Consider the following 24,551-nt stretch of genomic DNA (forward strand, 5'->3'; position numbering starts at 1 on the left):
TTGATGTGCTTCACTTTTGATTCTTGTAGTTCAGAATAGAATTGGACAGATGACAAGATCAACAACCATTATCTGTTGTGGCCTGACAGCATCCAATGCTTAAATTGGGATTAATTTCTTATAAACAAGGTGATTTTGTTTAAACAATATTTATACTAACTAAAGAAAACAAACGGTTTCTCACCCCACCAGTTTGTTCTTGTCATTGACAGTTAGGAGTTTACCACTAGGAAAAAGACTACTTGCAGGTATCCCATGATCTGATTTCTCCACTTTTGCCCTTGGTTTCCATTGTTGCAAGGGAATTAAACTTGCTGCTTTTTCCTCTCTCTCATTTCCTTCAAATGCTGTGCATGTTTACTAATAGCCAGCATCAAAAAAAAGCAGTTCCCTTCAGTGACAGCTGAGGAGGAAGAGGAGGGAGGGATTTTGAGATCCCAGTGTTAGAAAAAAATTCAGATTCATATGACTACCTCTCAAAAAAGCAAGGGGCTAACAACAGCAGCCACTTGTGTATGCATGAGTAAGTGCTAGGGATTTCAAAATTAGCATGTCATGGAAAGAGTGAGAGAGCTAACCTCTATCATATGACTGTCCTTATTAAGCACATAGTTTGTCATTGGTTTCTGTAATGTATATGAATAATGTTAATCTAGTTTGTTAACAAGTCGTAGTGAGGTGATTTAAAATAGAATGGTAATTTCTCTTTGGAGATCAGACACATCGAGTGGCATTTGAGGTTGGCAAGACTATGCTGTAATTTTTAAAGGAAAGCTGTCTAAACTACCAGGTGGAACTGCGGCCTGTTTGCCCTTTCCCTTATCTCTCAGGAATCAACACAGAGGATTATTTGTGCTTTATTTTTTTTCCATAGGTGATACAGAGAATATTCTACACAGTCAACAGATCCTGGTCTGGCAAGATAACTCTGACAGAACTAAGGAAGAGCAACTTCCTACAAGTATGTAACGATCCAGATTTCTCACAATTTGTCAGGCTGACCGGCGAGTTAACACTGTTGAGAACCTAAAAAAAACCTAAAAAGCTAAAAATGCGGAAGTGTGTGTAACATCACAGCATTTCTTCTACTGGATACCCTGATGACCTTTCTTACATTATACAAAAAGAGGTCACTTTATTAACTCAGCTGCCCAATCCTGGATACCTCCATATTTGTTGGATTACCCAACAAATAGATTTAAAAATATTCTAGATTACAAAATCCCAATGGTAAAATAAGAATAATCAGAATTCAATATATTTAAGTGTATTCATGTAGCATTTTCTCCTACAGCATAGAGTCTGCTATGCTCCATATAGTCATTGATTTTCTGAGTCTGAACTTGTCCTTTCAGTGTTTGATCCTATTCATAAATAGGGTCAATTTTCCTTCATTTGTGTAGTGAGAAATATTGGTAGTGTGTTTATTTAAGTATAATCTGCAGAAATAAACAATGAGCAAATATCTTTGATGCTTATATGTTGCAAGGGATTATCATTTTAAGATTATAATCTTGTCTAATAACACAAATTTTATTTGAAAGCATGTTGGCCCAGAACTTGAAGAGTTTGCTTTTGATTTGCCTTTGTGCACTGTTAAAATCTGTTGCCCATAGAACAAGACAAAGTTTGGGGTGGGAGTGGTGGGAAGGATGGAGGGCAGGTGGATGGGGTAGATAGGAATATCCAACACTTTGCAAACAATAGAACTAACAGTGTAGACGTTTAACCAATGTGGTTTTAAGCATGAAAGATGGAGAATTACAGCGGGCGACTTTAGTTTCAGATCAAGTGCAGAATGAGAAGCTTGGGATGGTAGCATTATTTTATTTAGTGATACAGCGTGGAGAAGGCCCTTCTGGCCTTTCGAGCCAAGCTGCCCCAACAACCCCAATATAACCCCCACCTAATTGCAAAGCAATTTACAAAAACCAGTACTCCTACCCGGTACATCTTTGGACTGTGGGAGGAGAGCAGAAATCCTAGAGAAGACCCACAAATTCCAGCGCAAGGGCGTAAGATGACACCTTGCAGAACAGCACCGAAATTGAAATCCATCTCTGGAACACCATGAGCTGTAGTACCGTGGCACTAACCACTAGGTTACCATGGCGGCCAAAGAGCAGATTGAGGAAGAGAAAATGAAGCAAGAAAGTAAATCAAGAATGATTGTTTTTTTTTGTTACTGTCTGACTGTTTTTGAAATCATACAACAAATGGCAAAGTATGGCACTGTGTTGCAGCAAGTAGTGCAATTGTATCGCCACTTCAGTGACCCAAATTCTGCTGTTCTCTGAGGCATTTGTAGGTCCTTTCTGTTACTGCAAAGATTTCATGTGGGTGCTCCATTTTCCTCCCAGATTCCTCAAGACATGCTGGTTAGTGGGTTAATTGGCTAGGATAAATTATCCCAAGTACAGGTGGGTGATAGGAGAATCAAGGCATGTGAGAGTGAATACCTTACCAACAAATAAGTAGCAAGAATGTGACTTTTCTGATAGACTGAATTGTCCCCTATGTCATAAGAATGTGGAAAGTGGAATGTGATTGCTCTGATAAGTGGAATTGTCTCTTACATCATAAGACAATGTGGGAAATGTATACAGTATAGGAACAACATCTGCTTTGTATGACCGGTGTATTAATTTGAGCAGTTTTGGAATTTTCCGTCCCCATCAGCTGTGGTGGCTGGTTTGGAATCCTATAGTTGATCTTTTAAAAATCACATTCCAGAACAAGAGATTGGAAAATTTGTCTTTTATTGCATTAGAATGGCAAAGAGGTTATCTAGCTAAAACAAGGTGATGCTTCCTCCAGCGCTGTCCACTACTCTGAACCGCCACCTACATTATTTCCACAGTTATTTATGCATCCTTGTGTTTCTGTGGGGTTTTAATCTTCCTGTTACACTGACTCATCAACCAGAACCGATTCTGAGACTCGTCCTTGTATTGCCCTGATGGCCTTTCAACAGCTTAGGCTTTTTCTAATGGAGATTCATGAAAATAGTTCAAAAACACTTCAATAAAGAACTTCTAAATCGTTGAAAAGTCTAAAATAATCATTTTACCTAAAGCACATTCATATGGTATAAGCTTATTTATAAATCATTACGTTAAACTAGGAAAGTCTCCCAGAACACTTATCTTTTTCAAATGAGGTGGGAAACTCATTTGCATGCATTGTATCTGGCTTCACGGGGCATTAGTGTTCCACTCCAGGATTCTCGGTGAGTCCAGCTTTGAAGCAGGAATCTTGGCATTGAACTCCAGCTCATCTCAGGCTTCCATACCATAATATGCAGGTATGGATATCAGAGATGACTTGCCCCACAGAGAGCTTCTCACTGGTTATTCTCTACTGGTAGAAAGTTTACGCCTTTGTCTAAAAGTCTGCAAGCCATGCAGGATCAGTGTAAGAACTGATTTGTTGCTAATATTTGCCTTTTGTCACTTGGTTTCCTTAGACTCTTGCCCTCCTAGAGGAAGAGGATGACATAAACCAAATTACAGACTACTTCTCTTATGAGCATTTCTATGTTATTTACTGTAAATTCTGGGAACTAGACACTGACCATGACCTCTTTGTTGACCAAAAGGATTTGGCCAGACACAATGACCATGGTAAGCAACTCTGTAACTGACATAACAATTTATCTTAATTTTTATTTATTATTCTGTGTAATAGTTAAATATATTCATAGACCTTTTAAAATTTTATTGAGCAAATTTTAGCTGTTACAGTTTTGCTGTATCTTCTATTTTATTTCCAACTATGAAACTCATTTTTGCTCTGTTTGGTTTGATAGTAGTGAGCAATGTTCAAAGTATGGTCACACATGCAGCAACTGCTCATCAGAATCTTAGAGCCTGAGATCACATTGTCTTTGCCTCCGGATTCAGTACAATTTTTAGATGATGGATTATTAGTTGTAGCTCAAGGTGATTTGCTTGTTTTTTAACAAAATATAGTAACTCCAATTTTAACCTGGAAAGCTTGAGATTGGAAGGGTGACCACCAATTTTCTTCTAAAACTCAAACACAGGCCTGAAATGCTTAACTGAATGTAGGTTGTTTAAATAGTTCAGTCTTCAGATCTTAACTAAACCTGGTATCAATATACCATGAGGATAACAAAGAGGTTTGAATAAATAATCATCAGGCAGGATGGAAGACTATTGTGGCTCGTGGTGAAGAAGAGGGAATGGGGGGAGGAGGGTGTGGTAAAGAAGGAGGACTGAAATTTTCTTTGGGGGAGTGATTGAAGGTCCATTTCTGATCATTCCAGCTCACACAGAAATTAGGAATTAAAATTAACTGGCCTTCACACATGTTTAAGACTTGGACCCCTGTCATACAGCTTCCCTGGCAAGCTCCATATCAATAAAGCAACCTTGTGACACAGTTGGAACAAAATTAAGATGATTTTAATCAATATTTTTAGAGTTTTTTTTATCACAATGTAACTGTTCATGGTGAAGTTCCACCATAATTAGTACTAGGCTAATAAAAATGGGCTCTGGATGAAATACATTTATTGGGATAAATGGCCTTTTCTCTATCAGACATACTTCTTAAGTCTTGGGTAATATAATGTGAATAGGCGCATTCAAGGCTTGGCTAGAGTTTGTGGCAACTTTGTTTTCCATACTGAATTCCTAAATAAGTAAAACAGAAGAACTAAGCGAGTAAAACAACTTTGCCTCCACTCGCACTTTTAATTGAATTCTCATTCAGAAGGAAAATTGTATAAATACAGTACTCATCCCCAGTCAGTGACGCTATATATGTCATGTCAATTATCTATATATTGTGCTCTGCCTCTTAAATTCCAGTTAGTGCCACAGACAGGGCATGAATTCACAACAACATTTCTAAGAAGTTAAAATATAAATAAAAATAAAACTGTTTAATAATGGAATCTAATATCAACAAAATCACAAAAGAAATAAAAGCCAGAAAATCACTTCTGGAAAATACCTAACAGTAATTTAAACAAATAATTGGTTTTCATTTATTGTTCTTTCCCTGTTTTAATGCATTCTAATTTTAACAAGTAACAGTTCATCAAGGAATCAGTGATAATAACCGTGACTCAAATTGATTTTGACTGCACAGGATGCCTGATATAAATCCTCAAGTTTAATCTTTACGATGCAGCTTCACTGTTGACATTTTGAAGTCACTTCATTTTAGCTCTCATTGAAACTCTCTGCTAAATCTCTGAGGAAATATTGCAAGTTTTAGCCTTAATTTCCTTCCTTTTTTTCTGTCTACTATAGTATCAGGTAAACCCAATGATGTCTGACAGATGAAACAGTGACTTTCTCTTTTTTAATCCAGAACATCTGCCAATGGAGTACCAGCATAATTATTTCAGCCATTATTTTACTCTCAGTTATTAACTGAATAAGGAAAACCTTTTGTAAATCGTATAACCTCTTACCCACAATCAGCACTGTGGATTTGTTGGTTAAAAATATTAACCCAATATCAATGCTTAAAATGTTTGAAGAAAGGCTTAGTTGAGAGCTTTGATGAAAGTCAAAGTGAGTTCAAAATGTCAGCCTTAATGTTGTGCTGTGAAGATTAATTATAAGATTTATGTGAGACAGGCCATGCTGTCAAAATTAATTAGAGCCAGAACTATTACCACTGATTTTTGATTAAATGCTACTTAATAAACTTTAAATGCATTAAAACTATGAAAGGATAAAGTCACTGTTGTCCTTTTTTGTTTGCATACAGGTCCATTAAAGATGTGAGCTGAAGCTGCCTTCTCTCTCAGTATTCCCATACAGGCCAGCCCACTGGGCTTCCTGCCTTAGCCAAGGCCCAAGGCTGATCTGCACCTCCACCCACTAACCCACACTCCCAACCACCATTTCTTTAGCATTTCCTCTCAGTCACTTTAAATCCAGCCTAGCTTCACTTTATGGACATACAGTCACTCCATTTATATAAACTATTTTATGTATTTATATTTACTGTGTTTGCTTTTATTATTGTGTTGTTTTTTTAAACTTGCTGTGTTTTGTGCTACATCAGATCTGGAATAACAATTACTTTGTTCTTCTTTACTCTTGTGCACTGGATGTGACATTAAAGAATCTTAAATCTTGAATGATGATGAGATGCTTTTTGAGCTCTTCACCCCTTATTGAAGGCCTAAATATTTAATGCCCACAGTGTCCAAAATATGAACTGTTGGCTTTTTATTTATTTCTCCACAGCCATCTCTAATAGAATTATTGAAAGGATATTCTCTGGAGCAGTCACAAGGTAAGTATAACATCTTTTTAATATAATTAAGGTTTTTCATTGAATGAGTTCAAAATGGAGAGTGTTACTGTGATGGAGCTGCATTGTGTTATTTGAGAAGGTAATTAATAAATATGCATGAATGAAACAGGAGGATGAGAAAAACCCTGATAGAGGAATGCAAAATTTTGACCGGCATTGATAAGATAGATCGTACGTAGTTTGTCTCCATACAGTGGTGTTAAAGACTTGGGGGTATAGGTTGAAGATGAGGCAAAATAATTTTATAGGACCTCTGAAGAAGAATTATTTTGCCTAGAATTGGTTGCATTGTGGAAAACAGTGCCTGAAAATGTGGTGGAGGCAGGTACTGTCAAAGTTCATGAAGTCCCTGAATTGCCAAGGTATAAGCTGCAGGTCAAGTACTGGTAAAGGAGGTTAGTATCAAATGGGTGCTTGATAGTCCATGCACATGGTCAACGGTATGGCACATTTCTCTATGCAGTGGATCTCTCCATTTAAAAAGAATGATTAACCATTTTGTTTTAAAACAGTTTTTAATCCATTTGATATAAGGAATAAAAACATAATCATTTATATAGTAATATTGCAGAGGTAACATTCATCTGATTTTCCAAAACCTTTGCAAGGTCTTGTGGCCACTTTATATGAGGAGGCAGCCTGCTGCCCGACTTGGTGGGTCAACAATAAGGAAAATCAAATCGAGTTTCTGTTGCTTGCATAAACTGATCATAAATGGAGATTATAACAGTGCAAAGACTATCAGTTTGCTTGTAAGGAGCTTACCCTATAAAGTCAGGTGTATCTGCCCTGGCCTTGAGAATAGACTGGAGATTTTAGTTTTTTTTTTAAAGACCCATTTTGTATTTGCCTTTTGAAAAGAGACTTCAGCTTTGATTTGGGTAATTAAGATAGCTCTGGTTTCCTTTATTTTCAGGGGAAACTGTGTTCAGAGAGAAGGTCGAATGAGCTATGCTGATTTTGTATGGTTTCTGCTTTCAGAAGAAGATAAGAAGAATCCTACAAGGTAATTTTCCCCGACTCTTAGTATCTTTACACTTTTTTATTATGTGTCCATGAGATATTGACTTCATTGTTAAGTTCAGTATTTCTTGCACATCCTTATTTGAACTTGAGAAGTTGTCAGTAAACAGTACTGTTTCTGCTATGTTATCTGGGTGAGACTATGTGGCAATTTGGACAAGTTGAGTGAGAACAAATACATACCAGGTGCAAGATAATATGGATAAGTGGGAAGTTATCCACTTCATATACAAGTTTGCTGATGACACCACTGTTGTGGTTTGCATCAAAGGGGGTGATGAATCAGCATACAGGAGGGAGACTGAAAACTTGACTGAGTGTGTAATAACAACAATCTCTCACTCAATGTCAATAAGACCAAGGAACTGATTGTAGACTTCAGGAGAGGGAACCCAGAAGTCCATGAGCCAGTAATCATGGAGGATCAGAGGTGGAGAGGGTCAGTAACTTTAAATTCCTGGGTGTCACTATCTCAGAGGACTTGTCTTGGACCCATCATATAAAATTGCGAAGAAAGCACAACAACAGCACTACTTCCTCAGGAATGTGATCGAAAACCTTGGCAAACTTCTATAGATGCGTGGTAGAAAGTGCACTGACTGGCTGTATTACAGCCTGCTACAGGAACACTAATGCCTTTGAGCGGAAAATCCTACAAAAGTTAGTGGATTCGGCCCAGTACCTCACAGGTATAACCCTTGCAATCAGTGAGCGCATCAAAATGAAATTTTGTCATAGAAAAGCAACATCCATCATCAAAGAGCCTCATCACCCAGGCCATGCTCTTTTCTCACTGCTGCCATCAGGTAGAAGGTACAAGAGCCTCAGGACTTGCATCGCCAGTTCAAGAACAGTTACTACCCCTCAACCATCAGGCTCTTGAACAAAAGGGGATAGCTACACTCATTTAAGGACTCTGTTATATTGTTATTTCATGCTCATTATTTATTTATATCTGCATTTGCACAATTTGTTTACAGTTTACAGTTCCTGATGTTTAGTTTACAGTTACTATTCTATAGATGGGCTAAGTACACCCGCAGAAAAAGAATCTCAGGGTTGTATGTGGTGACATGTATGTCCTCTGATAAAAAATTTTACTTTGAACTTTCAGTAGGAAAACTGAATTGGGAGGTGAAGAAATTTATTCACCAAAAAGATGATTAAATGTGGGAGCTGAGTGATTGAATATATTTAAGAAAGATGTAGTTTTTAGACATGCGGTATCAAGGGGTATGGGGAGAAAGCAAGAATATCGTAGTTGGAAAGATGATGAACCATGAGTACATTGAATGGTGCAGCAAGTTTTTAGTATTCTTATAGATACAGCACAGTAACAGGTGCATATGGCGTATCAAGCCCACGCTGCCCAATTATACCATGTGACCAATTAACCTACTAACCTATACGTCTTTGGAATGTGGAAGAAAGCAGGGCACCCAGAGGAATGCACGATTGTAGCCAGGTCACTTGCACTGCAAAGCATTACTCTAACTTCTACGCTCAATAGTCTACTTCTGTTTCCATTTTCCTCCGTTTCCATGATGCTGTCGAGCAGGTCGTGATTATTGTAATAAATTCCTGTTAGTGACTTTAAACAAAAGGTCAGTTTGTGATGATATTGAGTTTGCTGATCACGAAGTTCTAAACTCAGATGAAGACCTTAAGCCCTATTGGATATATAGCCACGGGTATTCTCACTAAAGGGAGGCTATACTGTAGCTACCCAATCTTCAAAGACTAATTCACTTCCATGTTTATCCTCCACATCAAGCTTAGCTGCCAATATCCACTGTTTGAACGGTGGACCCCCCTCCCTACCGGCTAACAAAATAGTTTAAACATATCTTTGGTGAAACACATTTAACTTCAAACAACGTTCTTGAAACACATTTAAAACTCAGGAAATTTCTGTCTTATTAAAGACTTCCAAATTACAAACCATTTCTAAAACACAAAGGAATTCCAAAACACGTGTAATTCCAAGAAGCTAAAAAGGCAAATGTACCCATGAGTGGCAGACAAACCAGTCATCCATTGTAGAATTCAAAGGCAGAGGGATGAACGTTAATTCACACTGTGTTTCTGTCAGGCTTCTTGTTTTATTAGTATTCCTAAAACATCTGAACTTCTCTCAAAATTTATACTATTTCTCTGACACTTGCGTGACTTCATACACATGATATTCTTTTGAATACCTTTTAAACAAGTGGTCCATCAGTAAAAAACACAAAATGCTGGCAGAACTCAGCAGGCCAGAAAGCATCTATGGGAGGAGGTAGGGACGACGTTTTGGGCCGAAACCCTTCATCAGGAGTGAAGTAACATGGGATGGTCGAGGGGGGATAAGAAGTGGGGGGAGGGATAAAGTAGAGAGCTAGGAAGTGATAGGCTGGAGGGAAATGGGCTGGGGAAAGGTGGAGAATTATGGGAAATGAAAGAGAAAGAAAGGTAGGGCTGGGGGGAGATTGTAGTGAGGGGGGAAAGAGAGAGAAAAAGAACCAGACTAAAATTATAGATAGGGATGGGGTAAGGGGGGGGGGGGCAGGGGTTGACCATCCCAAGTTACTTCATCAACTCACAGAACTCCGTTGATACTCCTGATGAAGGGTTTCGGACCGAAACATCGTCACTACCTCTTCCCATAGATGCTGTCTGGCCTGCTGAGTTCTGCCAGCATTTTGTGTTTTTTATTTATTTCCAGCATCTGCAGATTCACTCGGGGTCCATCAGTACGCAAGCCTTCCAACTTATCACAAACTAAAGAAAGTCTGTAGATGCTGGAAATCAAAATAATGCACACAAAATATTGGAGGAACTGAGCTGGCCAGGCAGCATCTGTGGAAAAGGGTAAACAGTCAACGTGCCAGGCTGAGACCTTTCATCGGGAGTGGAAAAAAGAGCTGAGAAGTCAGAGTTAGAAGGTGGAGGAGGGGAGGAGGAAGTACAAGAGAGAGAAGGTAATAAGTGAAACTAGGGAAGGAGGAGATGCGGATGATGTAAAGTGTTGGTAGGTCGTTTGGTGAAAGAGATACAGTATTGGAGAAGGGGGAATCTATTAGGAGATATCAGAAGGCCATAGAAGAAAGGGGAGGGGGAGGAGCACCAGAGGTTGGTGATATAAGGGCATAAGGTGAGAATGGGAATGGTGAAGGGGGCGGGGGGCCCATTACTGGAAGTTTGAGAAATCAATGTACATGCCTTCAGGGCATATAATGTGTTGTTCTTCCAACCTGAGTTTGGTCTCTTGACAGCAATACAGGAGGCCGCGTGCTGACATTTTGGACTGGGATTGGGAAGTACAATTGAAATGGGTGGCCACGGGGGAGGGGGGGGGGTTCCAATTTTTTGGGCATTGGTGCTTGGCAAAACAGTCTTCCAATGAATGTCAGTCTTACCGATATACCGGAGGCCACACCAGGAGCACCGGATATGATAGATGACCCCAACAGACTCACAGGCGAAGTGTCCCCTCACCTGGAAGGTCTGTTTGGGGCCCTGAATGGTAGTAAAGGAGGAGGTTGAGGGGCAAGTGTGGCACTTGGTCTGCTTGCAAGAGTAAGTACTGGCGGGAGATCAGTGGGGAGGGATGAATAGACAAGGGAATCACACAGGGAGCGATCCCTGAGGAAAACAGAAGTGGGGGGGGAATGTGCTTGGGGTGGGTGGGATCCCATTGGAGATGGCAGAAGTTATGGAAAATTACGTGCCTGATGCGGAGGCTGGTGAGGTGGTAGATGAGGACAACAGGAACCCTATCCATGGTGGGGTGAGGGCAGATGTGCGCGAAGTGGAGGAGATTCAGGTGAGGGCAGCATTGATGGTGGAGGAAGGAAAGCCCCTTTCTATGAATGAGAACATCTCATTCATTCTAGAATGAAAAGCCTCATCCTAAGAGAAGATGCACCTGAGACGGAGGAATTGAGAGAAGGGGATGGCATTTTTACAAGTGACAGGGTGGGAAGAGGTATAGTCCAGGTAGCTGTGAAAATCAATGGGTTAGACTTATTAAATAGCTAAGTGATATTATCCATGTTGGCTACAAGCTTCATTGAATTAAACAGCTTAGATAGTGTTGTCTGATTTGAAACTAGCCAAATTAAATTACCCACTGTCTTACATTGCACCTCTTCAGCAGTTAGCTCACATGCTTGAAGCCAGCAAGTGTATTATATGGACAGTTCTTATGTTTTCAATGCTGTGTTTTTAACTTCAGACTTATTACTGCTTTCCATTTACATTTAGAACTGAAGACTGGCTCCTGTTTATAACAGACAGACAGACATACTTTATTGATCCCGAGGGAAATTGGGTTTCGTTACAGCCGCACCATCCAAGAATAGTGAAGAAATATAGCAATATAAAACCATAAGTAATTAAATAATAATAAGTTAATCATGCCCAGTGGAAATAAGTCCAGGATCAGGCTATTGTCTCAGGGTGTCTGACACTCCTAGGGAGGAGTTGTAAAGTTTGATGGCCACAGGTAGGAATGACTTCCTATGACGCTCAGTGTTACATCTCGGTGGAATGAGTCTCTGGCTGAATGTACTCCTGTGCCTAACCAGTACATTATGGAGTGGATGGGAGTCATTGTCCAAGATGGCATGCAACTTGGACAGCATCCTCTTTTCAGACACCACCGTCAGAGAGTCCAGTTCCATCCCCACAACATCACTGGTCTTACGAATGAGTTTGTTGGTTCTGTTGGTGTCTGCTACCCTCAGCCTGTTACCCCAGCACACAACAGCAAACATGATAGCACTGGCCACCACATACTCGTAGAACATTCTCAGCATCGTCCGGCAGATGTTAAAGGACCTCAGTCTCCTCAGGAAATAGAGACAGCTCTGACCCTTCTTGTAGACAGCCTCAGTGTTCTTTGACCAATCCAGTTTATTGTCAATTCGTAACCCCAGGTATTTGTAATCCTCCACCATGTCCACACTGACCCCTTGGTTGGAAACAGGGGTCACCGGTGCCTTAGCCCTCCTCAGGTCCACCACCAGCTCCTTAGTCTTTTTCACATTAAGCTGCAGATGATTCTGCTCACACCATGTGACAAAGTTTCCCACCGTAGCCCTGTACTCAGCCTCATCTCCCCTGCTGATGCATCCAACTATGGCAGAGTCATCAGAAAACTTCTGAAGATGGCAAGACTCTGTGTTGTAGTTGAAGTCCGAGGTGTAGATGGTGAAGAGAAAGGGAGACAGGACAGTCCCCTGTGGAGCCCCAGTGCTGCTGACCACCCTGTCTGACACGCAGTGTTGCAAGCGCACGTACTGTGGTCTGCCAGTCAGGTAATCAATAATCCATGACACCAGGGAAGCATCCACCTGCATCACTGTCAGCTTCTCACCCAAGAGTGCAGGGCGGATGGTGTTGAACGCACTGGAGAAGTCAAAAAACATGACCCTCACAGTGCTCGCCGGCTTGTCCAGGTGGGCATAGACACGGTTCAGCAGGTAGACGATGGCATCCTCAACTCCTAGTTGGGGCTGATAGGCGAACTGGAGGGGGTCTAAGTGTGGCCTAACCATATGCCAGAGCTGCTCTAGAACAAGTCTCTCCAGGGTCTTCATGATGTGGGAGGTCAATGCCACCGGTCTGTAGTCATTGGAGCCACTGGGGCACGGTGTCTTCGGTACAGGGACGAAGCAGGACGTCTTCCACAGCACAGGAACCCTCTGGAGACTCAGGCTCAGGTTGAAGACATGGTGAAGTACTCCACATAGCTGGGGAGCACAGGCTTTGAGCACCCTGGGGCTGACACCATCCGGGCCTGCAGCCTTGCTTGGGTGGAGACGTTTCAGCTGTCTTCTCACCTGTGAAACCCACCGTGGTGGTTCCAGGTGTGGGACGGGTGTAGTCACGAGAGCAGGTTGGGGGGTTGTGAGGAGGGGTAAGAGGGGAGAGTGGGAGTATGTGTTGGTTGGGGGCTGACAACAGATGAATCATGTGGGGAATGGGCAGGGGCCACAGTGTCAAATCTGTTGAAGAACAGGTTAAGTTCGTTGGCCCTGTCCACACTGCCTTCAGCTCCTCTGTTGCTGGTTTGCCGGAACCCAGTGATGGTCCTCATCCCACTCCAGACCACTCTCATGTTGTTCTGCTGGAGTTTCCACTCAAGCTTCCTCCTAAACCTGTCTTTAGCCTCCCTGATCTTGGCTTTCAGGTCCCTCTGTATTGTCCTCAGCTCCTCCCTATTTCCATCTCTAAACGCCCTCTTTTTAGCATTCAGGATGTCCTTAATGTCCTTTGTTACCCATGGCTTGTTATTTGAATAACCAAGGACAGTTCTTGCGGAACATTGCAGTCCACACAGAAGTTGATGCACTCTGTGAGCCATCAATGTCCTCTCCATGTGGCTCACAGAGAGCCTGCCAGTCGGTCGCCTGAAAACAATCCTGGAGCAGCTAAACCAGCAGCTAAACAAAGTATATAAGTAGGAAGTTTAACATATTCACAAACAACATTTTGATATTTACAAGTGTCAACTGCTGTGTTTAGAAAGCTGAGCTTGGCAAAAAAGAAGACCCCCTTGCCCAGCACAGTGAATACCCGTTATAATTTTAATTCACATCATTTTATCCTGGATCAGACAAGGGCTATAAAAATCTTAACCTTAAATCCAGCTGTATTTCTAACTCATTAAAAATTTAAATGGATTTCATCAATAGGAAAATAGTGAGAATGGGGAAAATGGCTGTTAGGCAATAATAATGAAGTTTTGCTAAAGATTAAGCGACAAAGTTCCCTGACAAAGTTTTCAGATTAGGGCAAAATTAATTCATATTAATAAAAGGAAACTTTTGGTAATTACAGTTAGAACTTCAGGACATCCCAGAGCAGTTCACACCCAATGAAATACATTCTCAGTGTAGTCACCAATAGAAGTGCAGAAAAAAATGTTCCCAAGCTTCCAGAAGCAGCACTAGGCTAATGACCAGATAATCTATTAAATTACTCATTGAAAAATACATGTTAGGCAGAATACCAGAAATTATTCCCTAGCTCCATCAAAATTCTCCCGTAGGATCTTAAGCATTTGTGTGAAAGAGAGTATGGGATTTAAGCTTAACATCTTGCCCAAAAGACAACATTCTGACAATGCTGTACTCTCTCAGTATTGCACTAGAGTATGAGTCTAAATTTTTGTGTTTCACTTTATGGATTGGAACCTGAACCCAGAAAATTTCTGACCATGAGGCAAATAACTTCTAACATTGAACAATTGCATATAAGATAGTAAGGACCTGTTTTCACTGTCTTCCAGCATGGAATACTGGTTCCGGGCCATGGATATTGATGGGGATGGGGTGCTCTCCATGTATGAACTAGAATACTTCTACGAAGAGCAATGTGAACGAATGGAGGGAATGGGTATCGAGCCATTGCCGTTCCACGATCTCCTCTGTCAGATGCTGGATCTAGTAAAACCAGAGTGTGAAGGTAAGTAATTGCATCACCAGAGCACTTCTGTAAATCTTGTTCTGTTAGCAGGGAGTAAAATTCCAAAGGGAGTGCACTTCAGAAAATGAATAGTCAAACATAATTGAGTGAATATGTTTCAATATCAGTGTTTTCCTGGAACGTTGTTTTGGAAAACTGGTAGTTACTGTTGTGAAAGTGGTAATGAATGACAAGCTTAATGCTGAATGTCAGCAAGACCAAGGAGCTGATTACTGCCTACTTCAGAAGGAGGAACCAAAGGTCCATGAGCTAGTCCTCATCAGGGAATTGGAGGCAGAGAGGGTCAGCAACATTAAATTCCTAGGTATTATCATTTCAGAGGACCTGTTCTGGACCTAGCACATGAATGCATTTATGAAGAAACCATGGTAGTGCCTCTACTTCCTTAGAAGTTTACGAAGGTTCGACATGACATCTAAAATTTTGACAAACTTCTGTAGATGTGTGGTGGAGAGTGTATTGACTGGTTGCATTACAGCCTGGTATGGAAAAACCAATGCCCTTGAATGGGAAATCCTACAAAAAGAAATGAATACAGCCCAGTCCATCAGGGGCAAAGCCCTCCCCACCATTGAGCACATCTACACGGAACGGTATCGCAGGAAATCAGTTACATCATCAAGCACCTCCACCACCCAGGACGTGCTCTCTTCTCATTGTTGCCATAAGAGAGATGGTACAGGAGCCTCAGGACCTACATCACCAGGTTCAGAAGCAGTTACTATCCCTCAGTCATGAGGCTCTTGAACCAGTAAGGATAACGTCACTCAATTTCACTTGCCCTAACACTGAACTGTTCCCACAACCTATGGACTCACTTTCAAGGACTCTTTTATGTTCTCAATATTTATTGTTTATTTATTATTATTATTTCTTTTAGGCACAGTGTTTGTCTGTCTGTTGGGTGTGGCCTTTCACTGATTCTATTACGTTTCTTGGATTTACCATGTACTTCAGCAAGAAAATGAATCTCAGGGTTGTACATGGTGACATATATGTACTTTGATAATAAATGTATTTTGAACGTTTGAATTCTGATATATTATAAATGCCACTTTGTGTTTTAGTAATGAACTTCTTTTTATCCCATGTGTGCTCATATGTGAACTTAGGAAAATAGAGGGCTATGCGGTAGGGAGATTCTAGGCAGTTTCTAGAGTAGATTACACGGTCGGCACAACTTTGTGGGCTGAAGGGCCTGTAATGTGCTGTAGATTTTCTATGTCCTATGTCCCTCACCTGTATTTTGAAACAGATGCCAACTTTCATCAAATTTGTAGAAGTGGTGAAAATGGATAATAGTCTAATGTAATGACAATTTATAAAGATTAAACCATTTGTTTCTGAGGTATGTTAAGTGTGACAAAATTATGTAATTTTAACCAGCTTTTGCTGGTTTAGTGCAAAGTGATAAGTAACAGCTTCTCCATTGAGTTGGTCAAATGCCTCTGTCTTTCAATTGAAAATATATCCTTTGTTGCCTTCTAGGAAACTATATTACTGTTTCAGAGAGCTATTGAAAGCATTCAGTTCCTGGTATAGCGAGTTTGATTTCAAACCAGTGTTCTAACAATGTTGTTTAGAGGTGGTCTACGAGCTTGGTGCTGCGCAGCTATCTGTAATGACCTGTGGAGCTTCAAATTATAGGTGTCAGCTTCATTTCATATTGAGGCCAAGTACTTTGTGCTTTTGTCACGTACGTGATGATGTCATCACATTTACATACCCACATAACATCCTTTCATATTTACATGCAAATATAGCATGCTGTTTTACCTCTGGAAAAGTGTTTCACATAGACACAGTGATTAAAGGCTGAGTTCATTTTCCGGTTACCTCAAACACTTGTAATACTTCTAGGTGCTATTTATCACAGTCTTGGGGAGCCGCCAAGAGCTTTAAACCTTGGGTGTTCACATCATTGCAGATTAACAACTAACATGTACTTACACTACTTATATGACACTGTTAAATATTCACAACACTCATTCACCCATTTACATATAAATACCAGTATTGAACAGGAGAAATTATGTACTGAAGTTCACTATTTTGTGCCAGAGCATCCATTTGCTGTAGCTTATCCTGCTCCCACAAGGTTAAGAAATATGTTTTGATATTCTACTCGCTGAGGATGCTCAGGCCTTTAAAGACCAATGGAGGGAAAGTGGACCAAATTATGTTTATTTCCTGGAGGTAGGAAACACTGACAGGGGTTTGATATGTTACCATCGCTCATCAACAACGTTGTCTAGGCAAGTCAAGACAAGTCATTTACACAAGTACAGTGAGGTACAGGTGCAATGAAAGCCTTACCTCCATCTACACCACGGGGTCGTAGGTATGGAAAATACACAGTATATAAATTATAAAAAAACAGTAAAGAGAGAGTAGCAAAAAGACTGAAGAATAAAACACACAATCAGAGAAAAATCCATGATAGTGCATGAAGTTTGACGAAAGCCAACTCTTGACAGGGGTGTGGACTACACTCATTGAATTTACATTTGATTTTTGTCAGAAAAGCATCAACAATTTTCTTACCACAAACAAGAGAAAATCTACAGGTGCTGGAAATCTTTTCCATAGATGCTGCCTGGCCTGCTGAGTTCCTCCAGCCTGTTGTATGTGTTGTACCAACATTTCTGTTGTTTGAATGGATTGATGTCAGTCTTGGGGCATCATGCATGTCAGCAGAGCATATAATCAAGGTATTACCCAAAGAAATGGTGTCAGACTAATTGCCTTAATTCCTGCCTTATGTGTTTTGATTGTATTATTAGGTGCAACCATATCAAACATTTATTAAATCCCTAATATCATCGATCTTCTAACAGTGCAACTGAAAAAAAGTATCTATTCTAAGAATGTCTTGAAGAGACAAGTTTAGCTAACCTCTTGTTAAGGTGTCACGTAACATCACATACTATCACAAGACTCATCCCAGCAGAGCAGCTCATGGTGCACTGAATTTGAACGCACTTGGGTTTGTCATGGCCTCATTCAGTGGAAACTATATTGGAAACAAAATTATGGTTCACATCCTAACAACTCAGTGGGAGACAAATAAAAGCAATTCTGCTAACTCACCTATTGAAGTATTTAAACAAATAAACAAGTACTTCTTGCAGGAGAAAAATACTGGTGGAAAAACGCAGCTGTAATGCTAAATGGAAATTTGAATACTGATGAGAAAAGGTTGAGATTAAATCAGGGTAGGTCTTTCACAATCAGCAATAGAGAAGACACTGGGCAGACTAGGACTTTGACTCTAATTACTTGGTTAAGGCTCAGTTTATGGTAGTCCACTGATATAACAATCCTGCTGACTTGGTTTACAACATAATCCAGTCACTCTCAATTCATTTCTAGTTTGCCTGGCACTGCTTTGATGAGATTTCTCAATTTTCACTGAATGTGACACTGGTTTGGTTTTACAATATACTGGTTTGGCACCAGGCTGGGTGCTTGTATGTGCTTTGTGTCCAGTAATGCTCATGCAAGCATTCTTAAAAGATTTTCTAATATTTCCTAGGCTATCACATTATCTTTATGGACATTAAATAAACCTTCTTCCCTTTTGTCTTCTTAGGCAATCCCTCCCTTTAAAACTGAGATGAGATGGGATTTCTTCAGCCAGAAGATTCCGATTTTGTGAGACTTGTTGCCTCAGAAGGCAGGTTATTGAATGTATTTAAGGCATAGATTGATAGGTTCTTGATTAGTAGAGGTATTAAAGGTTACAGGGGAAAGTGAACCATGATTGAATGGTTGAGCAGACTCAATAGGACAAATGGTGTTATTCTGCTCCTATACGTCTGGACAACATTTTCAAAATGTACTTTAAGCAGAGGATTACTTGAACTATGTAAACATTTTTATCATTCCTGTCTATACTCTAGATTACAAACCAGTAGGTCATTAACCTCTCCCTGCATTGCTTATCCTGTTTCCAGCGGTAGAGTAGAACTTGAAGCTTCTCTACTCTCTGTTCACTTGGATTTATTTATTTAGTTAGGGATACCGTGCAGAACAAGCCCTTTCAGCCCAGCAAGCCACCCCACTCAACAACTGTTTCACCCTAGCCTATACGACCATAAGACATAGGAGCAGAATTAGGCCATCTGGCCCATTGAGTCTGTTCCGCCATGCAATCATGGCTGATCCTTTTTCTCTATCTCCTCCTCAACCCCAGTTCCCAGCCTTCTCCCCGTAACCTTTGATGCCATGTCCAATCAAGAACCTATCAATCTCTGCCTTAAATACACCCAACAACCTGGCCTCCACAGCTGCACGTGACAACAAATTTCACAAATTCACCACCCTTTGGCGAAAGAAATTTCTCCGCATCTCTGTTTTGAAAGGGAGCCTATCTATCCTGAGGCTGTGCCCTCTTGTCCTAGACTCTCCCACCATGGGAAACATCCTTTCCACATCTACTCTGTCGAGGCCTTTCAACATTCAAAAAGTTTCAATGAGATCTCCTCCCCATCCTTCTGAATTCCAGTGAGTACAGACCCAGAGCCATCAAATGTTCCTCATATGATAACCCTTTCATTCCTGGAATCATCCTTTTGAACCTCCTCTGGACCCTCTCCAATGCCAGCACATCTTTCCTAAGATGAAGGGTCCAAAACTGTTCACAATTCTCAAGGTAATGCCTTATAAAGCTTCAGCATCACATCCTTGCTCTTGTATTCTAGACCTCTTGAAATAAATGCTAACATGGCATTTGCCTTCCTCACTACTGTCTCGACCTGCAAGTTAACCTTCAGGGAGTCCTGCACAAGGACTCCCAAGTCCCTCTGCATCTCAGATTCCTGGATTTTCTCCCTGTTTAGAAAATAGTTCACACATTTATTTCTACTACCAAAGTGCATGATCATGCATTTTCCAACATAGTATTTCATTAGCCACTTTCTTGCCCATTCTCCTAATCTGTCTTAAGTCTTTCTGCATCCTACCTGTTTCCTCAACACTACCTGTCCCTCCACCAATCTTCATATCATCTGCAAACTTGCCAACAAAGCCGTCTGTTCCATCAGGCCTAATCACAGGACAATTCACAATGACCAATTAACCTACCAACCAGCATGCCTTTGGACTGTGGGAGGAAACCGGACCACCTGGAGGAAACCCACGTGGTCACAGGGAGAATGTGCAAACTCCTTATAGATGGTGCTGGAATTGAACACCAAACTCGTCCACCCTGTGCTGTAACAGCATTGCGCTAACCGCTACACTACCGTGGCACCCCAGCATACTGTATTTACTTCTCCTGTGAACAGCGTTACTCTCTATGCTCTCTGAAAGGAAAATGGAGGTCTGTGTGCTAGGAGCTAGGGAGCTAGGGCTTTACTGTTTGGAGAGAAGGAGGATAAGAGGAGACATGATAGAGGTGTACAAGATATTAAGAGGAATAGACAGAATGGACAGCCAGCACCTCTTCCCCAGGGCACCACTGCTCAGTACAAGAGGACATGGCTTTAAGGTAAGGGGAGGGAAGTTCAAGGGGGATATTAGAGGAAGGTTTTTCACTCAGAGAGTGGTTGGTGCGTGGAATGCACTGCCTGAGTCAGTGGTGGAGGCAGATACACTAGTGAAATTTAAGAGACTACTAGACAGGTATATGGAGGAATTTAAGGTGGTGGGGTTATATGGGAGGCAGGGTTTGTGGGTCAGCACAACATTGTGGGCCGAAGGGCCTGTAATGTGCTGTACTATTCTATGTTCTATGTGGAAGGGTCAGATTGATTTTAGAGTTGGTTAAAGGGTTGGCAGAACATCATGGGATGAGTACTGTGCTGTGTTCAGTCTAAACCTTTTCTCTCTTAAATACTACTTCCTGGCCAGATTAACTTACTAAACCACTATCCATGGAATGAAAATGCCTGAACATTTATCTTTCCCAAGTCCTGGGGCCCCATGATGAATGTCTCTCTATTGGTGCATCAAGCAAGTCAATTGTTACTGCCACTTGTAGCCATTGTGTTAAATTTGGAGCTGGTCAGTGAGCTGAACTTGTAATGCTTCTAGGTGCTATTTATCACAGTCTTGGGGAGCGCCAAGAGCTTTAAACCTTGGGTGTTCACATCATTGCAGATTAACAACTAACATATATGCTTACACTACATAGATGATAACACTGTTAAATATTCACAACACTCATTTACCTATTCACATATAAATATATCAGTGTTGAACAGGAGAAATTATGTACTGAATTTCACTATTCCATGCAACAACATCCATTTACAGTAGTTTATCCTGCTCTCCTAAGGTTAGGACTTGCTGCTTGAGCATGTTAAGAAGAAGGTGCTTTGATATGCTATGAGAAGCTGAGATGTGTAGGCTTTTAATGACTGATGGAGGGAAAGTGGATCCCTTGTTTATTCCATGCTTGTGGATAACAAGACGGGCATGGTATATGAACCATCCCTCACCAGCAACATCCTGTGGACGAGTTACATCAAGCCACCTGCCCCAGTACAGTGATGTACAGGTGTGATGAATACTTGCTTCCAGCAGAATCATAAACAGAGTATAAATCGTACATAAATTATACGAGACAGTAAAGAGAGAGAGTAGAAAAAAGACAGCAGAAAAAGAAGACACAATCTGAGACAAGTTTACGGTAGTACTTGAGGTGGTCTGTGGTGGTCCATTGCTGTGGTAGTGTTACAGTCACGTAGACATGACTGAAGTCTCAACTGCTGAATTCAAATTCAGATTTATTTGACACATGAACATCGAAACACTACTGTGAAAGGTGTCATTTTCATTAACAGCCAACACTCAAAATATGTTGGGGACAGCCCAAGTATTGCCTCACATTCTGGCGCCAACATAGCATGCCTGAAATGTTCTACACAACAAAAGCACAACACAGAACAAAATCAGTCAGCAACAGCAAAACAAGCCTCGTTCCCACCCTCTCACCCATCACACACACTGGCCTCCAACTCCAGAACATCAGGCCTCCAACCGCCTGTCTTTGAGCCTGGACTCCCAGACGTGGAGATATCAGGCCTGCAACCGCCTGTCTTTGAGCCTGGACTCCCAGACGTGGAGATATCAGGCCTCCAACCGCCTGTCTTTGAGCCTGGACTCCCAGACGTGGAGATATCAGGCCTCCAACCGCCTGTCTTTGAACCTGGACTCCTAGACATGCAGATATCAGGCCTCCAAACTCCAGTATCTTGCCTGGACTTGCCCTCTACCTCCAGACTCGCTGACTTCAGTATTAAATCTTTGGGGGTTTCTACCTCTGGACTTCACTGAGCTCTGAGTCTTGACCCCAGGATTGGCTGATGATGGGTTTCACCTTCAGGCCTCGACCACTCTAAAGTTCAGGGTTGTTGACCTTCAACTACAAAGCACCTTGGGCCTTGATTTCTGGACTCGCTTGGACCTCTAATTCCAGTGGCCTAGAGGTCACTGGTCATCATGAGTCCCACTCGTATGGACCTACAGCTTGAATTCAGTGACCTAGAAATTGCTGGTTTCCTCAGTGCCTGTTGACCTGACCACTGGGATCACGACCTTCAACTGCTGAGCATTCCAACGTGGACTCCAAACACAGCTCCTGCCCCTTACTCTTCATTTTCTCTCATTCCTGTCCCTAAACCTTAACCTGACCCCTAACTCCCCATGCTGTTCCCCAACAAGAAAAACAAGTAAATCTGAGCCATGATCACAATGGGCACTGGCTCTTGCCCCTGACCTCTAACACTCCTTCATCCCCCTTCTTAATCTGATCCTAACTCATCAAGTGGTGCCCAAAAAATCTGAACCACAACATCACATCTGGCTCCACCTGACCAGAGTTAGCTGGAATTGTTATTCCAGTAGCTCATCATGGTTAAGAGGTTCTGTTGCAACTTTATAAAACTCTGGTTAGACCACATCTGGTGTATTGCTTACAGTTCTGGTCACCCCACTATAGAAAGGATATGGAGGCTTTGGAGAGGGCGCAGGAAAGGTTTACCAGGATACTGCCTGGTTTAGAGGGCATGAGCTATTATGAGAGGCTGGATAAACTTGGGTTGTTTTCTCTGGAGTGCCGGAGGCTGAGGGGAGATCTGATAGAGGTTTTATGAGAGGCATAAATATAGTGGACAGGGAATATCTGTTTCCCAGGGTTGAAATGGCTAATACCAGAGGGCATGCATTGAAGGTGGGGGGGGGATGTGAGGGTTAGAGCTTTTTTTCCCAGAGAATAGTGGATGCCTGGTGTGGTGGTAGAGGCAAATATGTTAGAGGGTTTTAAGAGACATTTGGATAGGCATATGGATGTAAGGAAGATGGAGGGATACGGACATGGTGTAGGTATAAGGAATGAGTGTTTGAGTGTCTTTGATTTGCTTTTTAGTTGGTTTAGCACAACATTGTAGGCTGAATGGCCTTTTCTGCTGCTGTACTGTTTTATTTTCTGTGTTCTAGAACATAGAAAAAGTACAGCTTAAAAAAGCCATTTGACCCACAATATTTGTGCTTGAACTGATTAAGCACCTTACTGAACTAATCCTTCTGCCTACACACTATAATCCACAACCCAGTTGCTGTAGCCCTACATATATCAGTATTGAATGAGTATAAGATTAAGTTTAGCTGCAGTGTTGTTCATTATTTACTGATGTCTTCTGCCAGTCCTACTTTCAGGGAAAAAAAGGATTTTCTCCTGAACATTTCCACCATTTCACCTAAACATGGACACTCAAAAAAGTCCTATTGTCAGCTGAGGAAATTTATTGACAACTTTATGAATGGGTGAAAAAATGCAGTGCCAAGATTGAGACTATAGCTGCAAGTGATCTGTTAATGAAAATATATTTGTAGTTTTACTAATGTTTTCCTGGTTTATTTTAATTATCATTTTTCACTCCAGGTAAAATAACCATGAGAGATCTAAAGAGGTGCCGAATGGCCCACATTTTTTATGACACCTGTTTCAACTTAGAGAAGTATCTGGACCATGAACAGAGAGATCCATTTGCTGTGCAGAAGGTAACCATAAATGGGGCAACTGTGCAATGTAACTTAACAACAATAGAGAAGAAAAAGCATTTAAGTTGAAGACAGAGAATGCTTTTGAGCATCTGAGACTATTTCTGATCTGTACCTATTGAGAAAGCAGAAGCTAGGTAGTTTGTTTAATAATATAAGAATATTCGTCATACTACTTGGCATGTAAATGAACGCTCTCATAACCTGCTGGCAATCATTACCAAGATTTATGCAGAATGATTGCTGGCACAAGTAGCTGATGCCTCAGCAGACACTGATAGATAAACTGATTCCACTGATTGGTCCTTATCATGCGCTGATATATGAAACAGAAAGTAAAGAAACTGAAAGGGTAAGTGTAATGGCAGCATTGGAATTTTAGTCAAGATTAGCAGCACGGTTTGTATATTCTCCCCGTGACCGTGTGGGTTTCCTCTGGGTGCTCCGGTTTCCTACCACATTCCAAAGACATACAGTTTAATCGGTCACTTGGGTGTGATTAGGTTGCACAGGCTGGCTGGGCCAGATTGGCCTGTTACTGGGCAGTATCTCTGAACAAATAAATAGGGTTAACTATGTGGTTCCCAGGTTAGTGTATCCGACAGAACTCTAATTTGTTATAATACTTATTACTATAATACTTGTTAATTCCAGAGGGTATGCCTTTAATTTGAGAAGGGGCAAGTTCAAAGGAGTTTTGCAAGAAACATTTTTTGAACAGAGTGGTTTAGAATGCACTGCCAGGG

At 41.2% G+C, this 24,551-nt stretch overlaps 1 protein-coding gene across 6 annotated transcripts in view; it reads left to right on the forward strand.

Moving 5' to 3' along the window:
• The window catches only part of ppp2r3a (protein phosphatase 2, regulatory subunit B'', alpha), a 346,067-nt gene that overhangs the window by 308,564 nt on the left and 12,952 nt on the right, over window positions 1-24,551 (forward strand). For all 6 annotated transcript variants that reach the window (XM_073040814.1, XM_073040812.1, XM_073040813.1 and 3 more), the window contains 6 exons: window positions 875-961; window positions 3,467-3,623; window positions 6,234-6,282; window positions 7,220-7,309; window positions 14,603-14,778; window positions 23,687-23,805. In XM_073040814.1, the coding sequence (XP_072896915.1) occupies window positions 875-961; window positions 3,467-3,623; window positions 6,234-6,282; window positions 7,220-7,309; window positions 14,603-14,778; window positions 23,687-23,805 (678 nt within the window). The remainder of the gene's footprint in view (window positions 1-874; window positions 962-3,466; window positions 3,624-6,233; window positions 6,283-7,219; window positions 7,310-14,602; window positions 14,779-23,686; window positions 23,806-24,551) is intronic.

This window comes from Hemitrygon akajei, chromosome 3 (assembly GCF_048418815.1).
Source record: "Hemitrygon akajei chromosome 3, sHemAka1.3, whole genome shotgun sequence".
Classification (NCBI taxonomy): Eukaryota; Metazoa; Chordata; class Chondrichthyes; order Myliobatiformes; family Dasyatidae; genus Hemitrygon; species Hemitrygon akajei.